This window comes from Myxine glutinosa, chromosome 1 (assembly GCF_964187855.1).
Source record: "Myxine glutinosa chromosome 1, kmMyxGlut1.1, whole genome shotgun sequence".
Classification (NCBI taxonomy): Eukaryota; Metazoa; Chordata; class Myxini; order Myxiniformes; family Myxinidae; genus Myxine; species Myxine glutinosa.
This window is the reverse complement of record NC_136261.1, coordinates 372,189,028-372,215,547: the sequence shown is the minus strand read 5'-3', so window position 1 is coordinate 372,215,547 and position 26,520 is coordinate 372,189,028. Positions and strand designations below refer to the sequence as shown.

Genomic DNA, 26,520 nt, shown 5'->3' with positions numbered 1-26,520 from the left:
TGATAAAATCCACATTGTTCAGGAGAAACTGAGAATGAGACTGAGAAAAGAGAGGAATTCGTATTTTGACGTCACAACCATCTTTTCTCCATCTTTGTTACTTTACACAGGGAAAACAACTTCAAAGGATGATGTGTAATTTCCACAAGTGTTTATGATTGAACCAAGTGGCTGAGAGTTTGTGGTGGACTTGAAAACCGGAATAAGATTGAATAGTCACTTCAAGTAAATGACGTCAATGCATTCCCACGTGACATAACAAAACTGACATACCTGCTTTTTTCCTGGTTGGTTATCTGATCGTCGTGTAGTTTAAACGAATCTTCGTTACGAGAGGTAAGGGATTACATTAAGGTTACTGGATTGTGAAATAAATAACATATTATGTTTTGTTTTAATTAGAAATGTTGATAACCATGTTTGTTGCATCACAAAGGAGGAGATACATTCATAAATAATTTTTTCCCGGAGTCTTTTCAATAAGATTTTTTTCCCAAGTGTATCAAGTAAATAATCCATTGGTGGGGAAGGGGTCAAAGCTGGTGGTTTAATGGAGTGTCCGCTTTGAGCCTGGGAGGGTCGGAGAAACAAACCCCGTCCGAGTCATACAAAGATTTTTTTTTATAAATGGTACAAGCTGCTTCCTTGCTTGGTGCCCAGGATTTAAAAGGATAGACCATGGACAAGCAACGCTAGGAAGGCAATGGCAAACCACCCAGTGTAACCTTTGCCAATAATCTGTTTCGGCATCACCGACACTCTGTGGAGTATGGGACACAAATCAAAAAAGAACATCGAGTAAAAAAGGTGGGAAATCTTACATTGGTGACTGCACACACTGGCGAGGCTCTGACCTGTTCAAAGCTCCATCTTGTTTTATTTTTGAGTCAGGGACTCAGAGTCCTTGGGAGGAGAAGGGGAATTGCTAGATTGCGATCACAATTTTGCCCTGGAGAAAAGTACACCTTGTTGGGCTGCGCACACACTACTCGATTGCCAGAGAGGTAGGCCACAACGCGTTAGTACAACAAAGAGTCTTTATTCAAAGCTCGCACTTCAGCACTGGGCGGGCTCGAATTTAGAGCCCGCATATATGTGCCGAGGCCATGCCTTGTGCCCGGGCGTGGCCGATCGGTCGAAAGGTGGGGCATGAGCTTTCGCTCCCCGCCTGGACGCATCAGACCCCCGGCAACCCCCAGCCCTGCCATCCCGCTACCCCCCAGCCCTGCACGCATCGCCAGAGGGCGCATGAGCTTTCGCTCCCCGACTGGACGCGCGCGCCACCCACTGGTGCACGGAATTATTGCCCCTTGTGCCCGCCACACGTGCCCCCCCCAGAATTCCCGCGCACCTGAAGGGTGAGTTTGCGGGGAAGCCGGGTGACCCGGCCGAAACGCCCCCTGGCGAGGGGTGCCGGGCTGGGGGGTCCCGGGGGTCCAACCGCAGGGGGGCGGCCTCGACGCGGAGGCAGAGCTGCTTGCGGGACGTGGTCCAGATCGAGGTGGGCCGGCTTGAGGTGGTCCACGGAGATGCGATCCGGGGCACCACCGATGTCGATGGTGAAGTATTTGTCCCCAGTCTCCAGCACGTGGAAGGGCCCGTCGTACGGGGGCCGTAGCTGTGCCCGGCGGGCGTCGTGCCGGACAAAGACATACTTCGCCGTGCGAAGCTCCGGGGCGACATGGGAAGGCGGGTCACCATGGTGTGCCGTCGGCACCGGGGCCTCCGGGCGGTCTCCTGAAGGGCGGAGCGCTGCTGCGCCGCGGACCAAGGAGCCGTGGAGTCGGGGATGAATTCCCCCGGTACCCGCAGTGGTTGCCCGAAGACCAGCTCCGCCGAGGACGTGCGCAGGTCGTCCTTGGGCGCCGTCCTGAGGCCCAGCAGGAGCCAGGGGAGTCGGTCGACCCAGCCACCGTCGCGGAGGCTGGCCCGGAGCGCGGCCTTCATGGAGCGGTGAAAGCGCTCGCACAGGCCATTGGCCTGGGGGTGGTAGGCCGTGGTGCAGTGTAGTTTCACCCTGAGGCCTTGCGCCACCGCGGCCCAGAGCTCCGAAGTGAACTGGGGGCCGCGGTCGGACGAGATGTCCGAGGTGGCACCGAACCGGGCAACCCAAGTGGCGATGAAGACTTGCGCCACATCAGCTGCAGGCGTCGCCGTGAACCCCCCGCGAGGGGGGCAGGGGTCCCACCAAGTCGACGTGCACATGGTCAAAACGACGCTCGGGCACCGCAAACGGGGCCAACGGGGCCTGTGTGTGGCGGTGAACCTTTGCGCGCTGGCACGCGAGGCACGTCCTGGCCCAGTCGCGGACGTCCTTCCGGGGGCCATGCCAGACGAACTTCACCGCGACGAGCTTCTGGGATGCCTTCGTGCCCGGGTGGGACAGGCCGTGGATGGCGTCGAAAACTGGGCGCCGCCAGCCAGCGGGCACGATGTGGCGAGGCCGGCCGAGGGAGACGTCGCCTAGGAGGGCCGCGCCCGTGGCGTCGAACGGCACCTCGGTTACGCGGAGGCCCGTGACGGTGGTCCGCAAGGCCTGGACGCCGGGGTCGGTGGTCTGGTCCTCCGCCATCCGGGTATAGTCGACCCCGTGGTGGACCGCGTGCACGACTGACCGGGAAAGGCAATCCGCCACCGGGTTGTCTTTACCCGCCACGTGATGGATGTCCGTCATGTACTCAGACACGGCAGAGAGGTGATGCTGCTGCCGTGCCGACCATGGCTCGGCGACCTTGGCCATCGGGAACACAAGGGGCTTGTGGTCGACGAAAGCCGTGAACGGGTGGCCCTCAAGCAGATGGCGGAAGTGTCGGACCACCAGGTGGAGCCCAAGCAGCTCGCGGTCAAAGGTGCTATAGTGGCGTTCATGCGGGCGAAGCTGCCGGCTAAAAAACGCGAGCGGTTGCCAAGCACCACGCACCCACTGCTCGTGCACCGCACCCACCGCATAGTCCGACGCGTCGGTGGTGAGCGCGATCGGGGCATTGGGTGCCGGGTGCGCCAGCATGGTGGCTTTGGCCAGGGCCAGCTTTGCGCCCGCAAACGCCGTGGCCATCGGCTCCGACCAGGCGACGTCACCTTTGCCCGGCTTGCCCCAGAGGGCCTCGTGCAGGGGGCGGAGGAGCTGGGCGACATGGGGCACGAAGCGGTGGTAAAAATTTACCATTCCCAGGAACTCCTGGAGTCCCTTAATCGTGCGGGGCCGCGGGAAATCACTGACCACCTCCACCTTGGCCGGTAAAGGGACGGCCCCGTGCCTGGTGATGCGGTGCCCCAATAAGTCGATGGTGGCGACGCCGAAACGGCACTTGGCGGGGTTGATGATTAGGCCATGCTGGCCCAGGCGTTCAAAAAGCGTGCGGAGGTGGAGTAGGTGCTCCTCCCGGGACGCGCTCGCGACTAGGATGTCGTCCAGGTAGACGAAGAGGAAAGTTAAGTCGCGCAAGACGCTGTCCATAAGCCGTTGGAATGCCTGGGCCGCATTCTTCAACCCGAAGGGCATCCTCAGGAACTCGAAGAGCCCGAAAGGGGTGATGACGGCAGTCTTCGGGACATCATCCGGTTGGACGGGGACCTGGTGGTAGCCCCGGATGAGGTCCACCTTGGAAAACACGGTCGTGTTTGCCAACCGGGCGGAAAAGTCCTGGATATGCGGGACCGGGTAGCGGTCGGGGGTGGTGGCATCATTGAGCCGGCGGTAGCCCCCGCAGGGCCGCCATCCTCTGCCGGGCTTCGGCACAATGTGCAGAGGAGAAGCCCAAGCGCTGTTGGAGCACCGTACGATCCCCAGCCGCTCCAGCGTGGCGAACGCCGCTTTCGCCACGGCGAGCTTCGTGGGCTCGAGTCGGCGTGCCCGGGCATAGACTGGCGGCCCGACTGTGGGGATATGGTGCTCCACCCCGTGTTTAACGGTCACCGCTGAGAAGGTGGGCCACGTGAGGGCCGGGAAACTGGCGAGGAGGCGGGTAAAGTCGTCCGCTGCCGGAAGCGTGCAAAGTAAACTCGCCGGGACGGAACCTTCCAGCAAGCTGCTTGGCAAGCCGCTCGGTGAGCCGCTCAGTGAGCCGCTCAACGAGCCGCTCAGCGAACAAGCGAGCAAGCTGAAGGTTTCGGCCTGGACGAGCCGTTTGCGCTTCACGTCGACCAACAGCCCATTCGCACAAAGGAAGTCCGCACCGAGCAGTGCCATCGGCACGCTGGCGGTCACGAACGACCATTGAAAGCGCTGCCCTCCGAACCGCAGTGAGAGGCAACGCTTCCCGAATCTGCGGATGGGTGTACCGTTGGCGGCAAGCAAAGCGGGGCCCCGGCCCGTGGTTTGCTTGTCGGACGTGGAGGCGGGGAGGAAGCTTACCTGCGCTCCTGTGTCGCAAAGAAAACGGCGCCCAGACAAGGTGTCCATGACGAACAGGAGGCTGCCGGAATGGCCGACGCTCAGGGCCACTAATGAGCGCCAGCCCAGTCGTTTCCCGACCTGTCAAAAGAGCACGGCGGACGACACGATTTAGCCTTGCGGCCGAACCTGGCATGGTAGTAGCACCAGATTTGCGACAGCGGCGGCGGCCGCGGCGGCCATGGTGTTGGCAGCGGCGGTGGTGGGCAGGGCGCGGCAGCGGCCACGAGGGGCACTGTAGCCGCCGCCCCGGGATCCACTACGGCAGCACCACAAACCGACCGCGTGTCGCAGGCTGCGAAAAACTTGTCGGCCTCTACGGCCAGGGCGGAGGGTTCCTTTATTTTGGAACTGGCCAGCGCGATGCATACCTGTGCAGGTAGCTGGCGTAGGAAAAGCGCCCGGAATAAGAAATCCGGGGGCTGGTCACCAAGCAGCGACAGCATAAATTCCATCCGGACGGATGGTCGTGTGTCGCCGAGTTCGGGAAGGTCCAGGAGGCGATCGGCCCGTTCGAGCTCCGTGAGCCCGAACGTGGCGAGCAGGAGATGTTTGAGCGACTCGTACTTGTGGTCGCCCGGTGGGTGCCGAAGGATGGACACGACGTGGGCGGCAGTGCCGGGCCCGAGGGCGGCGACCACGTGGTAGTACCGGGTCTCGTCCGCCGTGATGCCTTGGAGCTGGAACTGAGCTTCGGCCTGGACAAACCAGATGTCGGCTTGCGCTTCCCAAAACTCCGGGAGTTTAACTGCGACGGCGTTGGTGGCCATGGCGCGTTCGGTGGTCAGCGATGGCTGAACCAATAGTGGTCACCAGTGTGGTGCTGCGCACACACTACTCGATTGCCAGAGAGGTAGGCCACAACGCGTTAGTACAACAAAGAGTCTTTATTCAAAGTTCGTACTTCAGCACTGAGCGGGCTTGAGCTTAGAGCCCGCCTATATGTGCCGAGGCCACGCCTAGTCCCCGGGCGTGGCCGATCGGTCGAAAGGTGGGGCATGAGCTTTCGCTCCCCGCCTGGACGCATCAGACCCCCGGCACCCCCCAGCCCTGCCATCCCGCTACCCCCCAGCCCTGCACGCATCGCCAGAGGGCGTTTCGGCCGGGTCATCTGGCTTCCCCGCAAGCTCACCCTTCAGGTGCGCGGGAATTCTGGGGGGGCGCGTGTGGTGGACACATTGTCAGTGGGCAATAATTCCGCGCACCAGTGGGTGGCGCGAGCGTCTGGGTGTGGAGGCGCAGCTCGGGCCACGCCCGGAGCGAAGGCGTCACGAGGCGCAGGGTGGAACTGAGGACATGCCCCGCCTGTCGGCCGACCCGCCACGCCTGGGGGCAATGTCAGGAGAACAGGACGTGGTCAGGAGCCACCCACTGGTGCGCGGAATTATTGCCCCTTGTGCCCGCCACAATCTCAAGATACGCACTTCAAACAACTCTCCCAATAATACAATTCATTTGGGCAATTTTTACATTCAGGAGTAAAATAGGATTTTGAAAACATGTCACCGGTTGTGAATCCTCATAGCAGGTGAGGCCTCATAGACTCAGACCAATATCGTTGACTGATCACTTTGCAAAATTAGCTGAAACCTTTGCAACTCGATGCTTACTCAGTGACATTAAGGACAATATTGACATCAATCAGTTTAGTAACCGAGCAGGTTATTCCACCTCACACTTCCTTGTTAAGTGTTTTCATTAATTAACTTGTTAATTGTTAACAATCTGTATGAGCACGCTGACAAACAACTAAGTCACCGCTTGGTGGTTGCAACAGATTTCTCTAAAGCTTTTGATATAATATGTACAATGTGATTGTAACATCGTAAATTCAAATGGGTGTCGGGGCCTGCTTTATTTTTCTGGATATGTGGTTTCTTGGATAAAAGAGTTCGATATGTTAGATACAAGGGTACCTTGTCTGTAAATCAAATCCTGTATGAAGGGTACCACAGGGTACCAAATTGGGCCCTCTCTGTTGTTTGGCTCAAACCAATGATGGAACGACTCAGCTTGATGACGATGCTCATATTCTAACCTTCAAGTATGTTGATGACATGACATTGATTGAGGATTGAAGGGGCAGGGAACCTAATGTGACAATACAATCTGCCTTGAATGTTTTTACCCAATGGGCAATGAAAAATAACATGAATTTGAATACTGATAAGTGTGTGCTAATGGAAGTTTGTTTCATGAAGCAACCTCCGCCAAAGCCTCAATTTACGATCCAAGCGACTTTACTGCAGAAGTTTGATCATATGAAAATACTGGGTTTTGTCATCTGATCTGATCTGGAGTGGAATCTTCACATCAGCAATATTGTCACCGGGGCAAATGGAAAGTTGTTTATGTTGAAGATGCTGAAAAAGTTTAACTTAGCCGTGGAAGATTTTTTATTTGAAGATTTTTAGAGAATGCTGTTCCAGTTTGGAATGCTGGTCTCACGATCCGCCAAGATAACCAACTGGGACAGCTTCAGAAAAGGGCTCTCCGAATCATTCTCGGACAATCATACAATCAGACCCTTCAGTTTTGTGATATTCGACCCTTCAAAGAATGTCGGCTTGAAACTTGTCCGAGATTTTCAGGCCAATTTCTAACATCTAATGAGGTTAGACATTGGTTTCCAGACCTGAGGCAGGATCGGATGCAATATTCTCTCAGAAACTCATCTCAACTCTCACAAATCACATGTAAAACCCAAAGGTAAAAAAACAGTGCTGTACCATACTTTAATATTATTAGTGAATAATATACATTGTACTCCCTTTTTAACGATGTCCTCTTTTAATATTTTTAAAGTAGAAAGTAAATTCCATGTTTATCTTTTTGTACCATTCTGCTGATTCTGATGCACCTATTCTTTAATCCTTCCCCTGCTTTTCGCTGTAGTTACCCTCCTCGAGGTTATCCTGCCGAATGATCATGTTATTTTATCATGAAATTTGTTTGTATTTCTTGTCATTCCTCAGTATTTGCAGATGACAGACCATTCAAGTGCACTTTGTTTTTAAAATTGTTTATGTCGCATGTATAATGTAGATGGTTTAGCCTTTTTAACTTTCAGTGATCAAATCAGTTTGTGATTTTTTCTGTTCTTTGTTTTAATGCCCTTTTTTCAGCGTGTTCACTCGTATACAATTTAATTATATTAACATGTACTATTTTGTTGATATTTCTGTTATTCTCTGTCTAAATGTTTATGATCGATTGAATAACACCATTTACTACTACTACTACTACTACCACTACTACTACTACTACTACTACTCCTACTACTACAACTACCACTACTACTACTACCACTACTACTACTACTACTCCTACTACTACTACTACTACTACTACTACTACTACTACTACTACTACTAGTACTACTACCACTACTACTACTACTACTACTACTACTACTACTACTACTACTACCACTACTACTACTACCACTACTACTACTACTACTACTACTACTACTACTACCACTACTACTACCACTACTACTACCACTACTACTACTACTACCACTACTACTACTACTACTACTACTACTACCACTACCACTACCACTACTACTACCACTACTACTACTACTACTACTACTACTACTACTACTACTACTACTACTACTACCACTACTACTACTACTACTACTACTACTACTACTACTACCACTACTACTACTACTACTACTACTACTACTACTACTACCACTACTACTACTACCACTACTACTACTACCACTACTACTACTACCACTACTACTACTACCACTACTACTACTACCACTACTACCACTACCACTACTACTACTACTACTACCACTACTACTACTACCACTACTACTACTACTACTACTACTACTACTACTACTACCACTACTACTACTACTACCACTACTACTACTACCACTACTACTACTACTACTACCACTACTACTACTACCACTACTACTACTACTACTACTACTACTACTACCACTACTACTACTACTACTACTACTACTACTACTACTACTACTACCACTACTACTACTACTACTACTACTACTACTACTACTACCTCTGTTAGCCGCTGCAGCGTAGATGCATTTTTGCCACCAAAGCATTCCAACGATTCCTTGCAAGTCACAACTTGACGAAAAGACGCATCAACAAAATATTTCACAAGATTTTGACAAACGCTGAAACTCTTTGAGAGCAAAGTGTAAATAACGCAGATTCTCAGAAAAATGCTTTAAAAGTGAAATCGATTAACGTTACGAACCGAAGCATTAATGTTCGGGTATTTCACAAACACTGATCGAAACGTTATTTTTAGCCCACCCTCCACACAGCGGGGTTTTGCAAGTGTGTGTGTGTATGTGTGTGTGTGTGTGTGTGTGTGTATGTGACGTGTTTGTGTGTGTGTGTGTGTGTGTGTGTGTGTATGTGACGTGTGCGTGTGTGTGTGTGTGTATGTGTGTGTGTGTGTGTGTATGTGACGTGTGTGTGTGTGTGTGTGTGTGTGTGTGTGTGTGTGTGTGTGTGTGTGTGTGTGTGTGTGTGCACGGGCTGTAACCTTTGTACCATTTCAGCTTATCTCATGGAAATTTTCAACAAAGTTTTATTACCAGAATACAGAGAAATCAAATTAATAATTTGGTCAAAAGGTCAAAGGTCAGTATCGAATAAAATCATCATTTTTTATCCAATTCACCTGAAATTAAAAGAATTTGCATATTGGGTCGCTGAATTGGTTCACCAATCAAAGGTAAAAAGCCGATTGTTTTTTTATTCACAAGGTCAAAGGTCAAGGTTGTATAAAATCGTCTGATCAGATTGGTTTGAAATTTGACCCGGTTTTACATATTGGGTCATTGAAGCCTATTCCTCTTGAGGTCAAAGGGTAAAGGTCGCCTAAATCGTCAATCTTTTGTATATTTACCTCTGACACCCAAGGTGGATGGAAGTTATGTTTTTACCCACTGTCTGTTTGTTTGTGTGTGAACAGGACATCTCAAAAACTTGTGGATGGATTCGGACGTAATTTGGTGGACAGGTTGTGTACGTGACACGGAGGTTCTGATTACATTTTGGTGAAAGTTCGAATCTAAGAATACCATCACACCATGGCATGAGGGACCCCCTCCTTCCAGGATAGAGCCGGAATTATAGGCCCAGCATAACTTGTCGCATTTGCCCCATGAGTCAAAACTTGAAGTTGATACTTCTTTTCCACCCGGTTACCATCGGAGTGATTGGCTTATTACTGACACACACAACCACACGTACGTTGTGACCAGGACCAGTCAGACCCTCTTTTTCAGAGCATGAAGGGCAAAGTGGAAAAGCATCAGGACATGCAGAGAGGAAGAATGAAGGACGGGTCATGGAGCATTGCCACTCAGATACTTCAGATCATCTTGTTAAATAGAAAGATAAACTAAGAGATCGAAGTATAGCTCCGCTGATTGCAAGCTTGCCATTGTTCTGTCTGTTTTGTCATCGATACTAATAGATGTTCGATTTCACAAAAATGGCTGTCCTGGTGCGGCCATGACATGGGAGGGGTGGGGATGGGGCGGGGTGGGAGTGGTGGATTAGGGGGGGGTGGGCGGGTTGTGAGGGGTGGATTGGGGGGTGCGGGGTGGGAGGGGTGGATTATGGGGGGGTGGGGCGCGTTGGGAGGGGTGGATTGGGGGGGTGGGGCGGGGTGGGATGGGTGGATTAGGGGGGGTGGGGCGGCTTGCGAGGGGTGGATTTGGGGGTGGGGCGGGGTGGGAGGGGTGGATTGGGGAGGGGGTGGGAGGGGTGGATTGGGGGGGGGGGGTGTTGCCTCGGTCTGTCATCATTCTGAGGTCTGCAAAATGAGTTCCAGCTTACTGGAATCGGAGCAATTCATCAGGGGCACAGCCACGCTCCCAGCAATGATGCAATCAGCAGCCTCAGCCTACTCGCAAAATCTGTATTATAAAAGGAGCCGTCTGTCTTGTTTGTTTGTTTGTTGTGTTATAACTTGAGAATGGATTAACGCATTTCAATAAATCAAACTACGTTGGATTTGGGTAACTCCCGGGAAAAACCTTTTTCTTTTATGGGTACATGGACACACGTGTCAAAAGTGCAAATGCAAACACGTGACCTATCTCCCAGGAATCTTTTGGGTTTTTTTCTTCCCCCATAGATTCGCCATTTCAGCAAAGATTGGTATTTCCATCAGAGAAGCGACGGATCTTGTATTCTAGAAATAATAATAATAATAACTCAGGAAAATACTTTTTTTATTTATTCTTAATAGAGGAAAATAATACTTTCTTTTGAATCCAAACAGCACAAAAACAATGCACAAACATGTTAATTAATGGTACAGTTTGGACAATTTTATAGTTGAATCCCAAACCATATTTTCCCCATTACCTCCTAAGTTTGTGGTTCATGGGGATTTTCACCACCTCGTGAACGACGAGGCATTCCTGTATAGACTTTAACACTGAGTGGGGTATCGTGTTCGATGAACTCTCTTGTTTCTGAGGTAGATGTGCTCCATAGTAATTTACCTGATGTTTTCTTACCTCTAAACTTTTGTTTTTATAACTACCCCTCTCGATCTACAGGTTTCAACTCTGCTCCACTTCCTTCTCTGAACCAAGAAAATGGCGTCTTCTTCGATGACTGGAGTTTGTGCAGATGAACTTCAATGCATTGTGTGTCTTGAACTGTACAAGGAACCAATTACTCTTCCATGTCGCCACTCATTTTGTAAAGTCTGCATCGAGCAACACTGGGAAAGCAGGGAAGAGGCCACAGTCTGTGATTGTCCGAACTGCCGTAAAGTATTTCCGATAAAACCAGAATGTCAAAAGAATGTGGCCCTTGCCAAATTGGTAGTGAAGATGAAGTTGGTGCCAGGAGTAAACGTGGAGGAGCGAAGATGCACCGAGCATGGCAAGCCAATACAACTCTACTGCAAGGATGATGAAAGCTTGATGTGTGTGATGTGCCTGGTTGGACAACATAAGAACCATGAAGTTGTTCCTGTGGAGCTTGTTCGTGATGAACTCAAGGCAAGTAAATAAATGAAAAGTTTATTTGTTCATGTAAATTTTATCCATTTGAATTTATCTCCAAGAATATAAAATCCATTCTCAAAGGAAGTTGAAAGAACAAAGTGCCAAAAGATATAAGACATTGATAAATTTCAAGTTCTGTAATCATGAAAATGTCTCATAACTCAGAACATTCCTCACAAGTGGAGGTTATTTTATAGAGAGACTACCTTCTTATGATACTTTCCCCGACACTGCTGGAGATCAATTGGTTGTAGAATGAGCGAAGTATCAAAACAAGTCTTTTAAATTGAACAACTGACAGAAAAGGTGGTTATTGATTTTACAGGTAAAAAGGTAGGCTTGAGAGCTCACCAAATTAACAATTTTATGCTGAGATTGTTCATGGCCCTGGGCCTAAGGATATAGACCCAAATCTCTGAAAAAGCTTGGAGATGAAATGTCAAGCGATGCTCAAGAATAATGTGTGTGAACAGCATTTTGAGCTGTTGAATAAAGGGAAGTGTGTGTTAATAAAAGATACAGGTTTAGACCACTTTAACATCCCAGGTATATTCATGAAAACAACACAAAACAACCTGTTATTGTTAAACTTCATATGGCACCCCCTTTAGAGGCCTTTTTCCCCCGCAGAGCAGGGCTTGGCCTTTTTCGGGCACCGTGTTCCCCATTGTTCAGCAATATTTTATGGCCGGATGCCCTTCCTGCCGCCAACCCTGTAAGTCGCCTCTTCCAACACACAGGGAATTACTAGTAAACTGGTACTCAATTTGCCGACCTCAGTGGGATGACAGGCTGAGTCAGCCCCCCTGGTGTTAATTCAGCGATGACCGGGATTCAAACCCAGGATCCTAGGATCCCAAGCCGGCACCCAAACCGCTAAGCCAACACCAGGGTGTTGTTAAACTTCATATAAAAGGATTTTTAAAAAACACTTCCAGTTACAACAATTACCAACAAGAGGTAATGTTCAGGCCTGGTATTATCCATTACTGGTGTTTGTTTTCTTGTGCTTTTACTTCCTTGCGTCACAACGTTCACATTCATACTGAGTCTCGGCCAATGGTCGTCTTATCATGGTTTCAAAGATCTTCAATAATATTTATGATGACATGACAATCAGACTTTAACAAATTACTCGACTGCTCGAAAGGATGAAGCAACAAATTATTTTGAGTTTTTTTAATGATCTCATTTTAATATTCTGTTCAAAGAGGACCAGCATATTAATCATGGAAACTCCTTTAACAAACCATGATGTAACTGGAAACCAAAGTTTAATTGTTCTCCATAAACAAAATGGCTGTTTGAAATGTGCACTGATATTGACAAGGACACCAGTCTACAAATGAGCACAGACAGGTTTTCACATTGACAGAAAGGGCCTTAATAATCCAACATTGCAGTTGAAATCAAAACCTTCCTTTTCTCTCATGGCCTGATCTCAAACCATCAGTTTGGTTTCGAACCCCATTCAATCTCCCTGGCCCTCCATCTGCTGCTCTTCCAACAATGGATTGAGGCTCTGATTTTTAGAAAAGAGATCAATTCTGTATCTCCTGGACATGGCTCACGCATTTATCCAAATCTGGTATTGTGTCTACCTCTCCTCCACTTTCATAGTCATGCCTGAGTCTCAATGGGATCCACTCCCAGTTGAAAATCTAAGGCCCCAAACCAGTCTCAGGTTAAAATTTTGCTTATAACTCCACCCTTTGCTGCAGCACCACTCATCCTCCAGACAGGCAGGCATCAGCTTCTTCCCTCTCTGAACATGTGTGAAAAAAGAAGAAGCTTGAGCAGCACTTGGAATTGTAAACCCTGGCGTCTCACTTTGTCTCTTTAAAACGACAAACTGGAAAAACCTCCAATCTACTCCATTTAAGCAACACTTGCAATTCAGGTCTTCAAACATGTTAACATCTCCATTAGCCACAATCCCTCCTGGACCAACTAAATATCTGAGTTGGCTTGGGAAGCCATTGCTTCATTGGGAATTCTCCATCATTCAAAGACAAATTATAATTTTTAACAACCCACGAGGCTTGCAGCTGCAGCCCAATGGAGTATTGCTTTCCTTCTGGGCTCATGTCCCTATTTCACACCTTTTCAACTTGAATCCATGGATAAACATGTTAATTGGATAAACATGTTAAATAAACAAAAGCAGTGCAATCTCCTTCAGCAATGCGGCATCCCTGGGCCTGTTACTCCTGCATCGCTGACAGCTTGGTTGGCTCTCTATGTTCTCCTGTGTCCTTGTTGGCATTTCACCCTCTCCCCTTTCAATGTTCTGTCTCCTCACCCTTCAACCCCCCACATGGTTCTGCCACGAACTCGCTTCTTGTGAAACTCGCAAAATCCAGACTCACTGCTCACATCCATCAAGGAATGACTTAACACGACAGAGAATGCCCGATCTGTGGTTGCTTTTGCAAACCAACTTTGTAACATGTTCAACCGAAGAGATGTCAGAAGTTGGACACTGAATCTCTTGGATACTCAGTGGTTGAACATGGAAATATGGGGGTTTATGTAATGGTCTTTCTGGTGTGAGACTGAGAGATTTGCCAGGTATGCAAGGTGTGATCCATTTTGTTTGTCCAACAATTCCAGATCGTGAGACAGTGATGCAGCTGCTGTATCTGCCTGTCCGCAGGATACAGTACTGTACTATATAATGTGGAGTCATTTGTGCAAGTGCTGGAAGTCCAGAAGCCAGGTATGATGGCTTTCTTGTATGCAGCAGTTAGTGAGCTTGACAAGTAGACCAGGATGCTACTTAGTATTGATTATCTAAATATGTCCAAGCCATGTTATATCGACATGTATCTTGACGATTTGTTTCAGATTCAAGCCTTCTTACCATTTCTAATGGCGAAGCAAAATCATTTGCAAAGTTGAATGACACAGAATCCAAAATGATGATCCGTCGTGAGGTTCTTTGAAAAGACAAAAGACTTTCCATCTATATCGATAATGGTTGACGTGATTTTGCTCGAAATGGAAGTTTGCTTACCGAAACTACACACACGGTTTTGATGAAACATGCCCAGTGCCCACAACCTTCATCACCCGTGATGTACCAATGTTTGTTCATGGCATAAAAAACTCAAGGTCTAAGGTGGTCTGTGGGGCCCCACCCAAAATTGGTATTTGCTCTCTTTTCTGAAACTACACATACGATGTTGATGAAACTTGGCCACAAACTTCATATCTGATGCCTAATGAAGGTGTATTGACTGAATAAAAATCTGAGCACATGAAGGGGGTTTACAGGGGAGGGGGTTGTGAGGGTTGTGAGGGTTGACCGCCCCCAAACCCCCCAAATACGAATTCGCTCTCTTCTCTGAAACTACACACACAATTTCAATGAAATTTGATCACAACCATCATCACTCATGATGTACAATAGTTTGTTCACCGCATTAAAAAATATTGTGGTCTGTGGGGGGTTTGAGTGACTGTTGCTCCTGATCCAGGTGAGCTTCAGAACCCGTTGTCCTATTTTTGCTTGGCTCATGGGGGCGATTCACAAAATGTTGGACATATCAATTTTTTGACTCTGGTGGTAATTCTTGGGAAAAATGCCAGGGGTATGGAAAAGGCCTCTTGATATGGCATGTGCCATGTGGCAAAGTATAGAAAAGATGTGACATTTTCTAGCTTGTAGAAAATGCCAAAGTATAGAAAAGAAGGGACATTCAAAAAATCTCATGTGCATGCTGGTCTACCCTTATGTTCTGAGGAGGAACCAAGTAATACTCCTGAAAAGTTCATATAAATGGCGCCAATTTCATTCATACAGCTGCATGAAGAAGTAAATGTATTTTATTTGCCAGATGTGGGGCGCCCCTTTATAGTCCACCTCTGCTTCCTTTAACTATCAATTATTCACCATGATAATAATGTTGATGAGCTCTCTTCTCATACAGTTGTATAAATAAAGAAGAGTTCATATTTAATTTGGAATCGACAAATGTCTTGTCTCCACTTTTTTGCAAATACATTTTAAAATCATTTTGTGCAGTTTGTGCCTCATCGTTTCTACATACAGATGAACAATTCCCTTTACCTGGACTTATTTATTCTGTGCAGGGCGTTTTGGCTGCAAAGTGTCCTGAACTATCAAAGTCAAAGCAGCACCTTGAATCCCAACTCCATCAGCTGAAGCGGGAGGTTGAACAAACACGGGTATGAAGTACCAAGGAATGGACGTGATTGAAGGGAAGAGAATTAGCATCTGGAAAAAACATTTGTTTCTCCAATGGGTGACATCACCACAGCTCAAACTACACAATCTTACTTGCATCTCAGCCATCTCAGGCCATGTCTGGCCATCTACACACACTAGCCACCAACCACCTGACCCAAAACAATGTCAATCCATGACCATTAATGTGAGATTTACTTCTAAATCCAACTGAACAGACTTTTTTTTTTAAAGTTGTCTCCTTAAAATGCTTTCAAGTTATTGTTTAAATGCTTTTTTGGACACAAGAGTCAGCTCATGGAAGAGCAAGATACAGAGTGAAAAAAGGAAATGTATTGACGGTGGGGCAGTGGGGCAAAAGGTGGAACATGAAAAGGTTAGGGAATTAATTAATGGGCAAAAAAGAAAAAATAACAAGATGTGAACAACGCATTAACCTGCAAGACGATTGGTTTAGGGAAGAGGGGAGTGATTGTGAAAAGTGGTGAAAATAGTGAAAGTGGTAAAATATTGCAGGTTTGGATGGTTCAGGATGATGGGAGAGGGTAGTGGGATGCCAACATCGAGCCGTGGAGGGTAGAGCGGGATTGAACTTTTTCATGAAGATTGTTTCACAAGCCAGAGAAAAGAGTGGAGGTCGGCAGGTAATCCTGTAATATTACTGCCCACCTCTGTGCAATTCCCTGGAAACAAACTCTGTCCATATCTGAACAAGTGTTGGTGTTTTTTTGTGATCAGGAAATCTGAAATTTTATTTTATTTCTTTCACTTTTAAAGATTTATACCTTTTCTGCCTAATTCTGTCCATCACATGCGAACTAATTAAAATCTCCCTCATCTTGGTTGGGTAAATGTTGAAATTTTCCATCAACCCATCAACTCACCCCAATAAGTGTTGTGGATAAGTGTCCTGTCCAAAACATTATGTCCTTTTAAATGCACTCGTGCAATATGTCCTAATCCTTCTTCAGTCGTAATTCTTAGTTCTCTTTAGTTTTAACCTTTTTCTGATGGTTTATTCTTGACTTTTAACTCCAATCGCACAATGATTGATTTATTCCAGGATTCAGGCAAAGGGACTGTGGACAGGATGGAGAAAAAGCGATTGGCGTTGTACCAATATGTGGATAAATCCGTGGATCTGATGAAGAGTGGGGTGATCAAAAGGCAAAATGAGAAGATTTTTCTCCTTCAGAAGCAGATGGACAAGGTGAAGGAGTAGTTGAACTCTCTCCAGGAAACAAATTCCACATTGAAAGCAGCACTCCAGGATCTTGAGACTATTTCATTTTTACAGGTAGGCATTCTTCTTCACCTTTTACAAAAGTGGTAATGTTTAATTGTCAATATTTATTGAATTTAATTTTTTTAGAAGAGAAAAAAATGGACTAATCATAAACCTGTAGGCCATGAGAACCGATTGAATGCTAGGACTTGGGGTATTGCTCGGAGAGTGAATTAATGGCACATTGTACTTTAGGAAGCATAATAACACAACATGAATATACCATCAGATGTGGAGATGTTGTTCTTGACACAGACCCTGGAAGGTTCATTTATCACTCTTGTTTCGGGATTATAGTTCCACATTTACCACAGCAGTGATTACTGACAGTTGTCACGCTATTGGAGATTGCAAGAACAGTAAGTTACACGTATAATGCTTATATAGGGCTGCTGGTGTGAGGGAAGACCAAGAAAGAAGCATTAATAAGATTTTGAAAGGTAAGTGTTGAGGGAAGATTTATTGATTGGGGGTGGGGAAGATTTACATGTGCATGAAGGTGTGGGTTAAGTTTTCTTTTAGTGATTGAAAGAGCAACCACAACAAATATTCGATGACGCCTGTTCCTGATGCCTGAAAGTTGAATTACGATGACGCCTGTTCTGCCACGTCAGTGCGAGGTAGTCTTCCTTTGGTCGTCGCCCTTCATGGATGAAGGCGACATAATGAAGGCACCGATGACATCATCATTAACATATATTATTCCCCATGGGGAGTACTTGACAATGAGGCATATTTCAATTTTTTCCATTGAGTAGTTTCGGAGATGTGGAGGTGCAAATTTTTTCCAAGGTGGGGTCCATGCCACGTGACCTATGACGCCATAATTAACAGCAAAAAAATCAATTGGCAGAGGCGCTCCGACGGTAAAAGTTCACGTCAATCGGACCAACAGTTGCCAAGAAAATGAATTTTTTAATGCAGACATAGCACACGTGTGGCACGTGGCACACATATGGCACACGTACGCACCTGAATGCTTAACCCCACTTTTCACTTCACGAGCGAAGGTTAATTAGATATTTCTGTGTTGTTCACCACTCCTTTCCTATGCCATCTCCTGGTGCTGCATGACATCATTGCTGAGCCCCCTTCGGTGCCCGGCAATGGCGCACACTTTAAGGGAGACATCGGTTTTCACTCCGGTTTCTTGCTTTCTTGCTTTCTTGTTTTCTTGGTTGCCGAGCGATATCTCTGAGGTCCTTTGAGCTAGGAAGCTGAAATTTGGACACGACAGTGACCAAGTTATGGGCTACAAAGGATATTTTTGATTTATTAAGCAATTCATCGATTAATTATTGAATTTGTCCGATTAATGACTTGATTACTTAAGTTTTTTAAAAGTTATACATTCGGATAAAACGGTGGTGGTTTAGGTATTATATTAGCCAATTGATTAATTATTTAATTATTTTATGATTATTGTTTATTTATTTTCATTATTAATCATTTATATATTTGCTTTCTCATCTTTGCACCTTTTGAGCTAGCAAGCTGATATTTTGACACGACAGTGACCAAGTGATGTGGCTAAAAACGATATTTTTGATTTAATGATTAATCATGACTTATTGAATGAATGACTTATTGAATTGATTTTTAAAACATTTACAGCTTCGGATCAAGCACTGGTGGATTACTTATGCTATTAGCCAATTGATTAAGATAATATTGTATGAATACCCTTTATTGATTTTAGTTACGCAATTAATCAATGAGTTATTGTACACCTTTCCCTCCCAATATAGTCTCTCTGAGCTGCACGGCGGTATTGCCATGCGCCGGAGGTGCCCCGGCAATGCCGCGCTGGAGGATATATATTTATTTGGAATGGGGGCGGTGTACTTTGAATGTATCTGTACTTGTTGTGTTGTTATCTTCAAGGGGGTACATTATACAGCCTGTAAAATGAAAATTAATTTCACGCTTAAATTTGCAAATTCAACAGTGTGCATTATTTACATTTATGAAGAGGGCATTCATTAACGAAGAAGTCGTGAGGTAATTCACTGTTTTCTTCCTTATCAGGGTTATAAGGATGTCATAAAAAGGTAAGACTGTGATGGTGTCCATCACATTGTTTGACACATCATCATGCTTTTTTCCTCATCTCTGTTCCTTCTTCATAACCATCATTCATTTTCATTCATCTCCAGATATATTTTATTGTCTACTTCTTCCAAAAATATGTAATTCCCAAAAATGTCGCAACTCGTTCTCATTTGATGATTCTTGTTATATAATGTAACCTGAATCCATATTATATGAGAGAACATGAAGAAAATAAAAGTTTATCAAATCCATTTGTTTTAAACATTCTCCTTTTCATATCTTCGCTGAATTATAGATTCTCATCGAAAGATTGGCGCAAATATAAATTCCATCTATCATTCTATTTCAACCACACTTTTATCGATATCTTCCATATTTGAGGCTTTTATAATATCATTTTACAAACCTTTTTCTCCTCCAATGACCCCCTGACCCTCCTGAAGTTTTTTCTTTTTCATGCCAAGGCTCGAGTCGGTGTCACATTTTCAATCTCTGAAGATGGCACAACCCACAGTGTTGGACTTCTCCAAGGATGAGAAGAATCTGGGCTCATTAATTGAACTCCATGAGAACTTTCTGAAGAATATAAGGAGTGAGTGACAAAAATGTGCTATTTTGTAAGGAGAATAATTATTTGGGGAAAATGAGATGCGAGAGAACCAGGAAGGATAATAGAAAAGTGAAAAGTATATAAATGACAAAGATCATTGTCTTCCTCTCATACACAACTTTCAAAAGGACATAATCTGTTGGGGCACCTTAGCGGTGTTTGGGGCACCTTAAAGGATATCGTACAGTACCTTCAGAAAGTATTCACACCCCTTGACTATTTTCACATTTTGTTGTGTTATGGCCTGAATTTAAAATGGATAAAATGTAGATTTTTTTGGTCACTGATCTACAAGTAATACCCCGTAATGTGGAATTAATTTTTTTTAGAATTCCCTTTTACAAAATAATTAAAAATGAAAAGCTGAAATGTCTTGAGCCAACAGGTATTCAATACTTTTCCTATGACACTCCAAATTGAGCTGAGGTGCATCCAATTTCCTTTGATCATCCTCAAGATGTATTTTTTTTTTTTTTTTTTTTTTTTTTTTTTGTATACAAGATCGAGGCTCGTGAAAGAGCGAACATTAATCACACAGAAAGACAAACCGACACATAAAACATATAACATAGGGAGCGGTAGACAAGATGGGGAGAGAGGGGGAAGGACACAAACACAACATTTGAGAGCAGGGACCGAGAGACATGGAGACATCGAGAGATCTGAGAGAGGGCGAGGGCTTTGGGGGGGGGGGGGCGTGGGAAGGGGGCAGTAGGAGAGGTATAAAACATATGGACACTGCCAGGACTTCCAGGAAAGAAGTTGGAATTTCAAACAAGGTGGATCTGGGGTGAATTAGCGGGGGTAGAAAAGATCAAGGTTTTGGATGGGGGAAGATAAGAGATGGTGGTGAACAGCTGTTTTAAAGACCTGGAGGGAGGAGTGGGATTGAAGGGAGTGAGGGAGTTTGTTCCAGAGGCGGGAGAATAGAGGAATGAAAGAGTGAAGGTGAGCGGAGAGCCGAGATTTCGGCAGTTTAACCATCAGAGGGTTGCTGGCAGATCTTGTGCGACCTGTAGGAATATTTGGGGGACAGAGCACAGAGAGAGCTGGGGGTGCAAGGCCGGAGAGGAGTCGGTAGAAGACAGAAAGACCACCTACCTGCCTGCGGTGAGTGAGTGAAAGGCCCTCAGAGATAGCTTCATCGCGGGAGATTCCAATAATTCTGAAAGCTTTGGTTTCAACAGCGTGAAGCCGAGCTAGGTGTGAGGCAGGAGCACCGGCCCATAGGGGAGAACAGTATTCCATTGAGCTGCGGATGAAAGCCTTGTATGTGGTGAGGAGCTCAGGTGTGCCGAGGAAGGACTTCGCACGACGGAGGATGCCCAGTCGGCGACTGGCTTTGGAGGCCAGCTTGGAAATGTGGTTTTCCCAAGAAAGATCATGGCAGATAGTGAGACCCAAAATCTTGAGCGACAGAACTTCTTGGAGAGGATTGTTGAGAAAGTAGATGGGAGGGTTGTCCAGTCGATCTTTTCGGAGAGACATAGTAAGAGTGTGAGATTTGTCAGGATTGAAAGACATGTTCCACTTGTTTGACCAGTCTGTGATTTTGTCCAGGTCTTCAGAGAGTGAGGAGGCAGCAGACTGCCGATCTGAGGGAAGAGGAATGGAGCGGCAGAGAGTGGAGTCATCAGCAAAGAGATAGAGAGGATTTTCGAGAGAGTCAGAGAGATCATTGATGAAGACCAGAAAAAGCACGGGGCCCAGAACACTGCCTTGGGGAACTCCAGCCTGAACAGGAAGAGGAGATGAGAGAAACCCATTCAGGGCCACACGTTGACGACGACTAGAGAGGAAGTCCGCCAGCCATGCGTGGAGATTTCCATGGATACCAAAGGAGGAGAGTTTGGTGAGCAGAGCGGGGTGCCAGACCGTGTCGAAGGCACGTGATATGTCGAGGGAGACAGCTCTAATTTCCTGTTTGGCATTGAGGACCTCCATCCATTGTTGAGACAGCAGAAGCAGCATGTCCAGAGTAGAGTGACCTGGTCTGAAACCAAATTGATGATCAGAGATCAAGCCATTGGAGAAGAGGAAAGATTTCATATCAGAAGCAATGATGGATTCCATGACTTTGCTGATAATTGGGAGAAGGCTGATTGGTCTGTAGTTGCTAGGATCTGTTTTTGCACCTTTTTTGTGCAAAGCGGTGATGTTGGCTGATTTCCAAGCAGATGGCAGTTGACCTTGAGCAAAAGAGAGGGTGAAGAGAACAGAGAGAGGGTGAGATAGAGCAGCAGAGCAGGATTTTAGGACCTGTGGGCTGATGCCGTCGGGTCCAGTTGCAGAATCAGAGTCGAGGGTTGACAGAAACTTTTCCACCTTGTCAGGAGGAAAGGACACGGAGTCCAGGAGCAGCAGGGTACGACTGGGTATGGTAGGTACAGAGAGGGATGGGTTTGGGACACAAGATTTAGAGGCAAACACAGAGTTGAGGCATTCAGCTTTTTCACGTGCGGAGTCAGCTGTGTAGCCGTTTGAGGTAAGGGAGGGGATGGAGGGGGAACAAACACCAGAAACGGATTTGACCAGACGCCACCAGGATTTGGAAGAGGGAGACAGATAAGAGAGTTCGGTCTTGAGAACGGAGATATATTGTTTCCTGGCTCTCCTGAGGGTGGACACACACTTGTTTCGGGCTTTGTGAAAGGAAATGAGATTTCCTTCCGTTGGATTTGCTTTCCAGGAGACGAAGGCAAGTTGTTTCTGGGCAACAGCCTCACCACAAGATTCCGTGTACCATGGACGGGAGGAAGGGTATGACAACTGAAGACGAGATGGGATAAATCTGTGCATGAGAGAGAGCAATTTACTTTGGAAGAATTCCCAGGATGAGTTGAGGTCAGAGGTGGTAGAGATGGGAGACCAGTCCAGATGATTGATGGCTGCTTGAAGACCGTGCCAGTTGGCCTGAGTGAAATGCCAGACTCGTCGACGCTGAGCAGGCTCCCTGAGGATGGTCAGAGAGATGTCCACTTTAACAAGGACATGATCAGATGATCCGATCGGAGCAGAAGAAGAGCAGCAGACATTTTCAGGGAAGTTAGTCATAACCAAGTCCAGAAGAGAAGATGTTCCGTTGACTGAGATCCGGGTCGGGAAATTGACAGATTGTGTCAGTCCCAGTGAGTCACAGAAGTCCTTTGCTGAGGAGCCATGGCTGGTGAGAGAGGTACCCACACCCAGCCAACTGGCATGATGACAGTTGAAATCACCACATATGAGGAAGAGAGAGTTGGGATGAGTGGATAGAAGTTGGTCCATATCATCAGACAGCGAGATGTAGATGGAGTCATCACTGTTTGGTGGACGGTACAACACACATATGAACAAGAGGTGGGAGCGAAGGGGAAGCCGTAGCCAGAGGTATTCCTGGGGGTGAGGTGGAGAGAGTGCAGTGCAGGGCGAGTGAGGAAGAGAGTTTTTGATAAAGATAGCAACCCCGCCTCCAGGACGAGGCTCAGGTCTATCATACCGGAGGAGGGAGTAGCCCGGGAGAGATACTATGGAATCAGAGACATCATAAAGGAGGAAAGTTTCTGTTAAGCAGATCACGTCTGGTTTGACAGAAGCAACCTGTATGGAGAGATCAGTTAAGTTTGAACGAAGGCCCCGGATGTTTGAGGTCCATACCGTTAATGAAGAGGAAGGGGGAGCATCAGATACAGAACAGGGGGGAGGAAGGGTAGGGTAAGATGTGGAAGAGGTGGAAGAGGTAGGGAGAGCTGTTGAAGGTGTGTCAGAGATTTCAGAATAGCTCGGAGAAAGGGAAGGATGGGGCGGACAAAAGGTTTGATGGTGATTGGGTGAGCCACAATGAGGTGTTAATTGAGGAGGGGGAAGAGCGAGGCAGAAGGTTGGGGGAGATGGAGGTGAGAGTTTGAAGGGGGAAGAAGCGGGGAGGACGCTTTGAGGAGGGGGAGTGAGAGGGGGGAAATTGAGAAGCAATGAGGGTGGGGAGATTTGAAGGGGAGGGGTGAGGGGGGAGTTTGGGAGGGAAGGGACAAGGGGAGGGATTTGAAAGGGATGGGATATGGGGGATATTTGGAGGGGAGGGGTGAGGCAGGAGTCTAGGAGGGGAGGGGCGAGGGGGCGTCTTGGCGGGGAGGGGTGAGGGGGTAGTTTAGGAGGGAGGGGGCAAGGGGGGAGATTTGAAAGGGATGGGTGATGGGGAAGATTTGGAGGGGAGGGGTGATGGGGAAGATTTGGAGGGGAGGGGTTATGGGGAAGATTTGGAGGGGAGGGGTGAGATTGGATTTTTGAAAGTGTACGTTTTATGGGAAACGAACATTTATTGCAAAATGAGTTTCTTGTGACCTTCGAGTTAAAAATACGTTTAAGGACGCTGGATGGAGGATGGAGTGCAGGAGAGTTTAGGGAATGTAGAAAAAAGGTTCAACTTCAAAAAAGGTTCAACAAAAAGATGTTCAACTTAATTGGATTCCACTATGGCCAATTCAATCAATCAATCAAAATGGTTTGTCGAAAGCATGTCTGGCAGAGAATGGCTGAATTGCACATGCATACATATTCATCTATCTATAATTCCAGTAATCTCTGTGTGTGTGTTTGTCTGTGTGTATGTCTGTGTGTCTGTGACCGCTGTTTCTCGACAACCACGGGTCCGATATACTTTAACCTTGCCAGGTATATTGCTGGGGACCTGAGGATGTGCCTTTTCAAGGTTTCATATTAATCGGAGAAGTAGTTACCGAGCTATGTCCAAAAAACGATTCAACCAATCAGAGAGCAGCGAGCTATCACGTGTGCCGAACGTGCCGAACAGACTCTGCCTCGGACGGCACATTTGAGAGCGTATTCATTTATTTCACGTTGGCAAACTATGTTGCCGCTATGTTGGCGTTAAACTATGTTTTAAAATTAATTAAAACTAATTTGCGATTCTTTCGCTTTCCTGCGCGTTTGTGCACGCTATGGCGATTTCTTTACCAAACTCCGCAAGCCGTTCGCTTTGGACCAAACCATTTCATGTAAATAGAGGGGGGGGATTGTCACCGTACTCGCAAGCCGTTCGCTTTGGACCAAACCATTTCATGTAAATAGAGGGGGGGGGGGGATTGTCACCGTACTCGCAAGCCGTTCGCTTTGGCTTTGCGAATGGACCAAACCATTTCATGTAAATAGAGGGGGGGGGGACATAATTTTAGATATATATATAGTACGGGCATGCCCTAGTATTCATAATTTTCAATCAAAGATTGCTTACAAGATAAAAGTTTATTAAATACAATTAGTGCATTGACAAAAAAATGTTAAATTAAAAAACAAACATGGCACGTTTCAAACAGAGCTAATGGAGCTCAATTGATTGGAAATGATATTATAAAGAAACACACCTTTCTATACAAGGTCCTGCAGTTAACAGTGCATGTCAGAGAAGAAACTACCATAAAGTCCAAGGAACTGTCCGTATAACTCTGAGATAGAATTGTGAGGAGGCGTAGATCGGAGGAAGGGTATCAAGCAATTTCTAGAATGTTGAAAGTTCTGTCCGACCAAACTGAGCAACCGGGCAAGAAGCACCTTGGTCAAGGAAGGTGAACAATAACCAATGACCACTGTGACAGAACGAGAGTTCCTTGGCTGAGATGGGAGAACCTGCTGGAAGGATAAGAGTCTGCAGCACTTCACAAATCTAGGCTTTATGGCTGGATTTGTGAAGCCAGACAAAGCCACTCCTGAGAAAAAGGCACATGACAGCATGCCTGGAATTTGCAAAAAGATACGTGAAAGACTCTGTGAGTGAGGCAACATATTCTGTGGTCTGATGAGACGACAATTGAACTCTTCGGCCTGAATGCAAAGTGCTATTTCTGGCGGAAACAGAGCACAGCTCATCACCCGTCTGACACCATCCCTACTGTGAAACACGGTGGTGGCAGCATCATGCTGTGGGAATGCTTTTCAGTGGCAGGGACTGGGAGACTTGTAAGGACAGAGGGAACATTGAATGGAGCCAAGTACAGGCAAATCCTTGATTAGAACCTGCTTCAGAGAGGAAAAGACCAAACGAGCTTTTGGAGCTGTGAGGGCTGGTATAAATATCTTTTCTTTGTTTCCTTTTTCCTGTTTCCAGTGGGACGGGGCAAGATAAATTATACTTGATTTTTGCATTTATTGCTTGAAGGTAAGGCATCCGTGTGTGTGTGTGTGTGTGTGTGTGTGTGTGTTTTTGTGTGTGTGTTTTTGTGTGTGTGTGTTTTTGTGTGTGTGTTTTGTGTGTGTGTTTTTGTGTGTGTGTGTGTGTGTGTGTGTGTGTGTGTTTTTGTGTGTGTGTGTGTATTTTTGTGTGTACCCACAGCTCGCTTATATTAACAGGAAATGAACGGAACTAAACACCTCTCAGTCTCATCCACAGATATTTCTCGTATTTCCTATTTGTCCAGGAGTCTGATTTTCATCCGGGAGCAAAACAATTATGGTTAATCATCTATGATTTGCCACTCGTTTAAATGCTGAAAATCATGTTTAAAAAGACTATTTGAGTTACACACTTCTCCCTAGCAGCGGCAGGTTAAAAGTGCCCTGATGAGCAGAAGCAAGTCCCTGAAAATTCACACACAGCGCATGCGGGAAAGGCCTCGTTAGCATTCACACATTGTTCAAATCTGTTCATGTTTATAAATTGTTCCTTAAAGCAAAAAATATTTACTGTATAAATAAACAGCAGGGTGTCCACATTGATTGTGATGTTGCTTTATCTTTCCTTCTTTCAACAGAGCCAGTGGAGCTCCAAATGTCTGAGCTGTACCAGAGCAGCTTGAGAAGACTTTGTAAGTGAAATGAAGGGAAATGGGACATGGAGGGTGAAGGGATTGAAAAGAATGATATTTAACGAGGAAATTCATTGTCCTTCTTTGGTTTTTCTCTTTTTCCATGATCTTTCAAAATTCCCACT

The 26,520-nt window shown here is 46.4% G+C and overlaps 2 protein-coding genes across 2 annotated transcripts in view; both read left to right on the top strand.

The window, feature by feature from the left end:
- Positions 1 to 294: 294 nt before the first annotated feature.
- Positions 295 to 17,147, top strand: LOC144889539 (E3 ubiquitin-protein ligase TRIM50-like). Its single transcript, XM_078770179.1, has 5 exons — positions 295 to 336; positions 9,383 to 9,435; positions 10,986 to 11,435; positions 15,537 to 15,632; positions 16,715 to 17,147. The coding sequence occupies exons 3-5, from the start codon at positions 11,025 to 11,027 to the stop codon at positions 16,871 to 16,873; spliced, it is 666 nt and encodes a 221-aa protein (XP_078626305.1). The 5' UTR covers positions 295 to 336; positions 9,383 to 9,435; positions 10,986 to 11,024; the 3' UTR covers positions 16,874 to 17,147.
- Positions 17,148 to 17,777: 630 nt separating this feature from the next.
- LOC144889538 (tripartite motif-containing protein 14-like) overlaps positions 17,778 to 26,520 on the top strand; it is a 31,830-nt gene continuing 23,087 nt past the window's right edge. The window contains exons 1-3 of the mRNA XM_078770178.1: positions 17,778 to 18,987; positions 19,453 to 19,580; positions 26,342 to 26,395. Of these exons, the coding sequence (XP_078626304.1) occupies positions 19,487 to 19,580; positions 26,342 to 26,395 (148 nt within the window). The 5' untranslated portion in view covers positions 17,778 to 18,987; positions 19,453 to 19,486. The remainder of the gene's footprint in view (positions 18,988 to 19,452; positions 19,581 to 26,341; positions 26,396 to 26,520) is intronic.

What these genes read in the sequence shown, in the direction of transcription:
- LOC144889539 (XM_078770179.1), top strand. Translation starts at nt 11,025, where the DNA reads ATGGCGTCTTCTTCGATGACTGGAGTTTGTGCAGATGAACTTCAATGC. An exon ending in TTGTTCGTGATGAACTCAAG is followed by an intron (nt 11,436 to 15,536) that starts GCAAGTAAATAA and finishes TATTCTGTGCAG; the next exon opens with GGCGTTTTGGCTGCAAAGTG. An exon ending in GGGAGGTTGAACAAACACGG is followed by an intron (nt 15,633 to 16,714) that starts GTATGAAGTACC and finishes GATTTATTCCAG; the next exon opens with GATTCAGGCAAAGGGACTGT.